Genomic DNA, 7441 nt, shown 5'->3' with positions numbered 1-7441 from the left:
AGCTTAAGTATATACTTCCTTTGTTTAAAAAAGAATTGACCTACTTTCCTTTTTAGTCTTTTTAAAAACGAATGACTTCTTTTCTTTTTGGCAATACTTTAATTTCAACTTTCCACATGACATATTTAGAACCACAAGATTAAAGGGCATTTTGGTATATTTGACACAACTTTAATTAAGGCCACAAGATTCAAAAGTCCCTTTATTTTCTTAAACTTTGTACCAAGTCAAAGTAGGTCATTCTTTTCTAAATAGAAGGAGTATTATATTAGATGTGTTACTCTTTTCGACTAGTTTTTCTTCAAATATTGAACCCCTTGGTGGAAATCATGTCTATGCCTATGCATGCATTATTTGTGGGATTATATGATCGATCTGTTGTTGTTTCAAATATGTGTACTCAAATTCATAATCAAAATTATCAATGTTTTAATGTTTGTGCATGCAGAGACGTGTTGTTCGTGCTACCAAGCAGCTCATGCATGCAGTGGTGATGGAAAAACTTGACATCGAATTCCTTAATATAGAAAACGGAATCTTTCAAATAACTGATATGGGTTGTTCAATGGGACCTACACATTCATTTCTGTTAAAAACATTGTGGAATCTGTGGAATTTAAGTTCCGAATCACCAAAAATAATTTTAAAAAAAACATATTCAAGTTTTCTTTAATGATCATGCCTTTAATGATTTCAACACCCTATTTGCTTGCCTACCATCAAATAAATCATATTATGCTGCTGCTGCAATTGGTTCTTTCTACGATCGCGTTTTCCCGGACGAATCGATTCATATTGTTAACTGTTCATATGGTTTACATTTCCTTTCAAAAGTTCCAAGTGAAATTGAAGACAAACAATCATTTGCTTGGAACAAAGGGAAAGCTTATTATTCTCATGGTAAAGAAGAGGTGATTAAGGAATATACAAGACATTATGAGGAAGATATGGACTCATTCTTGAATTATAGGGCACAAGAAGTAGCACCTGGAGGGTTAGTGTTTATTACAGTTCCAGCTCGTCCAGATGGAACCCCTCATTCTAAGGTGATATACAATATGTTAGCAGACATATTGGGATCTTGCTTTCTTGACTTGGCCAAGAAGGTATATATATATGTAATTTTATGCAACTTGATTCATCTCATTTTATGTGAAGGTATTTGATTGAGCATGCGCAGATGAAGTTTAAGAAATAAAAGAAGACTTTTAAACTTAGTTTGTTGTCCGATCAAAAATAAGGCATAGATACTCCCTCCGTTCACTTTTTACTTGTCCATTATTTCAAAAATAGATTGTCACTTTTAACATAAGAAAAGATAAATTATATTTTTCCATGTTTCACCCAAATTATCATTAATTACTTGTTCTTCAAATTATTTTCCAAGACCAAATACTAAACATCAATTATTATGTGTAGTATAACAAACTATTCATACCAATCATTATTTCGTAAATGGAATATACAAAATCCAAAGTGGACAAGTAAAAGTGAACAAAGGAAAAACATATTTATGTTGGATATTTATTGTTTGGCTTGTTAATTAGTGTATGTCTTCACTTACAAATTAAATCATAATTTGCAAGGGTTATTGAGGAGCATGAAGTAGATTCATTCAATATACCAGTGTACATCACATCGCCTTCTGAAGTAGAAGAGGAAATTAGAAGAAATGGAAGTTTTAGCATTGAAAAACTGGAGATTCTTCTGTCAAATTGAAGAATTGCAGCTTGATAGCTCGCAATCATGGAAAAGAAAAATATAGTTAGAAGCCAAATTTTCATTATTATCACTTGAAGATTACAGTTATGAGTCTATTTATAGACTTGAGTTAAGATGAACTAAGAATGAACTAAGAAGTGAATCATGTATCCAGCTCATTGACAACTCATTGTAACTAACTAATCATTATCTAACAACCTCTAACAACCTTCAACCACCTATACAGCTGACTCATCAATCGCCTAACTAACTAACAGAATAACTACTCCTATCAGTATTACACATCGATGGAATAGGTAGTTGTGTATGTGCCAGTGTATATAGTAGTCAAAACACTCCCCCTCAAGCAGCAGGGTACAAAATGTACAGCACACCAAGCTTGCTAAGTAAATGAGTATGTTGAGCAAGGCTCAGGCCCTTAGTAAGCAGGTCTGCGAGTTGATCACTAGACTCAACATATAGAGCCTTAATCAAGCCATTTTTTATCTTGTCCCTGATGAAATGATAGTCAATCTCAATATGTTTGGTTCTCTCATGAAACACAGGGTTGTTGGCCAATTGGATAGCTAAATTACTATCACTATAAACTGAATTGGAAGGGTGACAGGAATCTTGAGTTCCTAAAATAATCCAACCAGCCAAGTGAGTTCTGCAACTACTGAAGCTATGCTTCTGTACTCAGCTTTAGCAGAACTCCTGGAAATAGTGTGTTGCTTCTTAGACTTCCATAATATAAGTGAATCACCAAAGTGAATGGCAAAACCAGTAACTGATCTTCTGGTGTTTGAATAAGCCGCCCAATCTGAGTCACACCAGTAAGTAAGAGTAGTAGTAAGCTCGGCCTTTAACCAGATCCCTTGACCAACAGAACCTTTAAGGTATCTGACCACCCCAGTGGCTACTTCCCAGTGAGACTTCTTGGGATGTTGCATGAATTGACTAAGAGTCTAGATAGCAAAGTTAATGCCTGGCCTTGTAATAGTGGCATACATAAGCTTGCCAACAAGTCTTTGATAAGAGGAAATTTTTAGGTAGCAATTCATCACCTTGTACATCTGTGGCTTGATCATACTCAATGGAGGTGAGCTTGGCATTAGATTCTAAAGGAGTAATAGTAGGTTTAGAACCACTAAGACCTGTGTCAGCAATCAACTTAAGAATTTACTTCCTTTGGCTTAATATGATCCCTGATGTTGATCTTAAAACTTCAATCCCTAAAAATACTTGCGATCCTCTAAGTCTTTCATCTTGAACTGCTGATGCAACTTAATTTTGGTGTCATTGATCAATGATGCACTGCTCCCAGTGATTAGCAACTCATCAACATAAACAAGCACTATAACAGTATCATTACCTTGATGCAGAGTGAATAGAGAATAATTATATGCACTCTGGGTAAAACCAGCATCAAGTAAGGCATGAGTGAGCTTAAGATTCCACTGCCTGGAGGACCGCTTAAGACCATACAAAGATTTGATCAGCTTATACACCTTGTGCTCCCCCTGTCTTCTAAATCCCTCTGGCATTTCCATGTAGACTTCCTCCTCAAGACCCCCTTGGAGGAATGCATTATGCATATTCATTTGATGTAGATTCCAACCTTTAGATGCAGCTACTACAATTACACATCTGACTGTAACCATCTTAGCCACTAGTGAAAAGCTTACATGATAATCTTACCCCTCCTGTTGGCTATATCCTTTGGACACTAACCTTGCTTTGAACCTTTCCACTTCACCATTTACAAAGTATTTGATTTTTTATATCCACTTAGAACCAACAGTATTCTTCCCTTTAGGTAGATCAATAGTGTTCCATGTGTTATTAGTTTCCAAGGCCTGAATCTCTGACTTCATAGCTTCCACCCACCTTTTATCTTTTATAGCTTATTTATAGTGCTGAGGCTCAGTCAAAGTGGAGAATTTGGTTATATAGCACTGATAAGTAGGACTCAGATTTTTATAAGATAAGTTGTTGGCAATGGGTGTTTGCATCTTTGGTTTCTGGAAGTATCAACATAATCATGAATTTACACTGGTGTTTTGCTTATTCTTGTTGGTCTACTGGAAGAAGGTTGATGTAGGGAACCTTTATATTGACATGTTTCTTTATGGTTGGTGCTAGGGGAAGCTGCATCAAGTACTGCAGCATCAAAAATTCTATTCTCTTTAATTGGAGCTTCTTCAGTAACACTCTCAGTAGTTTTTTCATGAAATATTTCTTCATCTGTGGGGATCAAGAATTCAGTGTTATCTTCTTTATATAAGGAAGCTTGTGTGTTTTGTGATGGTGAGGAATCAAAAGCAAATGTATCTTCATGAAACACAATATCTTTACTAACTAATAGTTTCTTTGAGGTGATATCCAGCAACAAATATCCCTTTTGAGACTCTGAATATCCCACCAAGACTGCAGATTTGGCCCGTTCTGTGAACTTATCACCTCTTGGGAGGATAGTGACATAGCATAAGCATCCAAATACCCTAAGATATGACAGCTTGGGATCCTTGGAAAACATCAACTGAAATGGGCTCTTACCGCTTAGAATAGAAGATGGTAAAGTTCATTAGATATACTGCAGCCTTTACACATAGTCCCCAATACTTAATGGGCAAGTGAGACTGAAACTTGAGTGCTCTAGCTATGTTTAATATGTGTCTATGTTTCGTCTCCATAACTCCATTCTGTTAAGGAGTATGATGACAGCTGGTCTGATGTAGTATGCCCAAGGACTGGAACAATATCTTATACCGAGAGTTGATAAATTCAGTGCCATTATCAGATCTAATGGTTTTCACCATTATACAAAACTGAGTTCTAATCATGGAAATGAATGTCTTAATGGCCACTATGGCCTCAGACTTTAACTGTAATAGGTGCACCCAAGTATATCTACTATGGTCATCTACCATAGTCAAGAAATAGTATTTTTTTTCAAAAGTAGAAGTTTTATATGGACCCCATAAATCCATGTGTACAAGTTTAAAACAAGTGGAACATCTAGTAGTACTTGTAGGAAATGGAAATCTTGTCTGTTTAGCTAGTGGACATACAGTACATTTATTCAACATATTTACATCACTAGGATTCTTCATAATGTCTAAACATTTGAGAACCTGAGAAGTAGGGTGTCCAAGTGTTTGGTGCCATAAACTGCAACTGGAAGTTGCGACTTCTAAAATAAATTTGTAGGTGTTTGATCTTGACTGATTAGTATTTCCTATCCAACCACCTTTAAGAACATATAGTCCACCCTCTTGTCTATCAATCCCCTTCACTTTGCCATTGAAGAGGTCCTAAAAGATATAAAAATCAGGATAAAAGAATACAAAGCATGAAAGTTACTTGGTTATCTTAGCAACAAAAAACAAATTGAGTTTGAAGTCTGGAACAAATAGGACATCTTTGATCACATCATCTTAAAAAATATAGGCTTCTCTTGTGTGTAAGATTGTCACTTCATCACCGGTTGGGAGGTACAACTTGTCCAAATGTTTAGTGTCTAATCTGGTACTACCTTTGAATAAGTGTCTATGTGCAGACACATGATGTGTAGCACCTAATTCTGCAATCCAACTGTCAGGACAGGATTTGGACAAAAACAAGTAGTAATACTTGTCATATTTACTTGTTTAATATCTTTGGTATCTTTGCTCAACATGGTTATGATCTGAGTGTACTCCTCCTCAGTGAATGTGTGAGGATTGGAAAGTGTTGCATGAGTCCCTTCATGACTAGAACTATCAGCACCAATATGACCATCTACCATAGTTGGAGCCTGAGAAAATTTGTTACCAGTGTTGACAAAATTGTTACCACCATTGTTACTGCCAGTGGTCTGTGATCTGAAATTAGAGTTGTATCCTTATTTCTTCTTATTCTTCCAGTGATTTGGATACCCTACCAACTTGTAACAAATTTCCTTGGTATGACCTAAGAGATGACAGTAATCACATTTTTTTTCCTTTAAAGTTAGTGTTGTTTAGTCCAAAATCATAATTTCGATTCATTTGCATAGCAAGTGGTTCTGATCTATTATTCACAATTATCATACAAGATAAATGTTGGATTTCATCCTCTATAAGCATGGCATAAGCTTGATTAAGATTAGAAGTCACTCATTTGAGTAGTATCTGTCTTCTAGCTTGATCATAGGACTCATTTAGGCCACTTAAAAATTGTAAGAGTCTAAGTTGACACACATGATCTGAGTACTCTCTAGACTTAGGGAAATATTAACTAGGATTTGGCACCAGTATATCATACTCACGCCATAAACTCATCAATTTGGTAAAGTAAGATGAGATTGAATTTGTACCTTGAGAGTGCATATTAATTTCACGATGCAAATGGTATATACACATACAATTCACCTTGTCATATATTTCCTTCAAATCTTCCCAAACTGCACAAGAATTTGTGGCATAAACAATGCCAGATAACAGACTGTCACTCACAGTGTTCATGATCCAGGAAAGCACTCACAGTACATGTTTCCCACTGCTCATGTATCTCTTCTCTATTCGAATTCTTACTGCAGGTTCCAATGACAAATCTAAACTTTCTCTTCCCTAAATGAGCAATACGCATCGATCGACTCTATAAACTATAATTTTTTAAACCAGTTAACTTGATTGGAACAAGTACTGCACTTGAGCTATCAGAAGCACCAATGAAAAGTGGATCACTTTGATCTATTTTATGTACCATGATTGTTAGGATATGATTGCAAGGTAGATCTAAATCATGAAGAAGAAGCCAAAAATAGAGATCAAAAAATGCACTGAGACAGAGATCTCAAGTTGCCTAGAGAACTTGGTGAAATATGATCGAAAACACACTTAGTATTGAGCTCGTGGATCTGATACCATGTGAAATTGAAGAATTTCAGCTTGATAGCTCGCAATCATAGAGAAGAAGAAGAAGACAGTTAGAAGCCAAATTTTCATTATTATCACTTGAAGATTACAGTTATGAGTCTATTTATAGACTTGAGTTAAGATGAGATAAGAATGAGCTAAGAAGTGAATCATGTATCTATCTCATTGACAGCTCATTATAACTAATTAATCATTATCTAACAACTTCTAACAACCTTCAACCACCTATACAGCTGACTCATCAATTGCCTAACTAACTAACTGAATAACTACTCCTATCAGTAGTATATATCAATGGAACAGGTAGTCGTGTATGTGCCAGTATATGTACTAGTCAAAACATCTTCCAAAGAAAACATCTCCAACGAATAGTTTAACTGCCAAAGATAAATCAGTGCACATACGGGCTATAATTGAGGGATTCATTGAAGAAAATTTTGGACCAAAACTCTTGGAAAAACTCTTTCAACTTCATGTCCAAAAACTTGAGGATGCATATCTTGACTTTCTTTCTGGTGAAGCAATAAGTTTATTCATAGCTCTTAAACACAAAATGAACCTTTAATCCAACTTTGGAGATAGCTATGGAGTGCAAAATAACATGTTTTTGCTTTTTGCTTTGTGTGATGTTGTTTCTGTTATTTTTCAACGTTTGGGTACAAGAATCTGTATATATGCAACACAAACTTCAACTCTAGTTCAAGTATAAGACAAGAACACTTTTGAATTTACTTAACACCTTCAATACTAGATTATGAATAATCTATCTAAGGAGTGTGTTTATTTTCAAAAAATAGATGAAATAGAATTTATAAGGACAAGTCCCCCAACTTCACGGA

General features: G+C 35.4%; 1 protein-coding gene across 1 annotated transcript; it reads right to left on the bottom strand.

Moving 5' to 3' along the window:
* Positions 1–3751: 3751 nt before the first annotated feature.
* Positions 3752–6312, bottom strand: LOC124888954. Its single transcript, XM_047400240.1, has 5 exons — positions 6180–6312; positions 6096–6127; positions 5351–5500; positions 4776–5018; positions 3752–4243 (listed from the first exon to the last, which is right to left on the bottom strand). The coding sequence occupies exons 1-5, from the start codon at positions 6310–6312 to the stop codon at positions 3752–3754; spliced, it is 1050 nt and encodes a 349-aa protein (XP_047256196.1).
* Positions 6313–7441: the final 1129 nt, after the last annotated feature.

Source organism: Capsicum annuum, chromosome 11, assembly GCF_002878395.1.
Source record: "Capsicum annuum cultivar UCD-10X-F1 chromosome 11, UCD10Xv1.1, whole genome shotgun sequence".
NCBI classification, from domain to species: Eukaryota; Viridiplantae; Streptophyta; class Magnoliopsida; order Solanales; family Solanaceae; genus Capsicum; species Capsicum annuum.
Note: the sequence above shows the minus strand (reverse complement) of the source record. Positions and strands in the feature narration are given on the sequence as shown.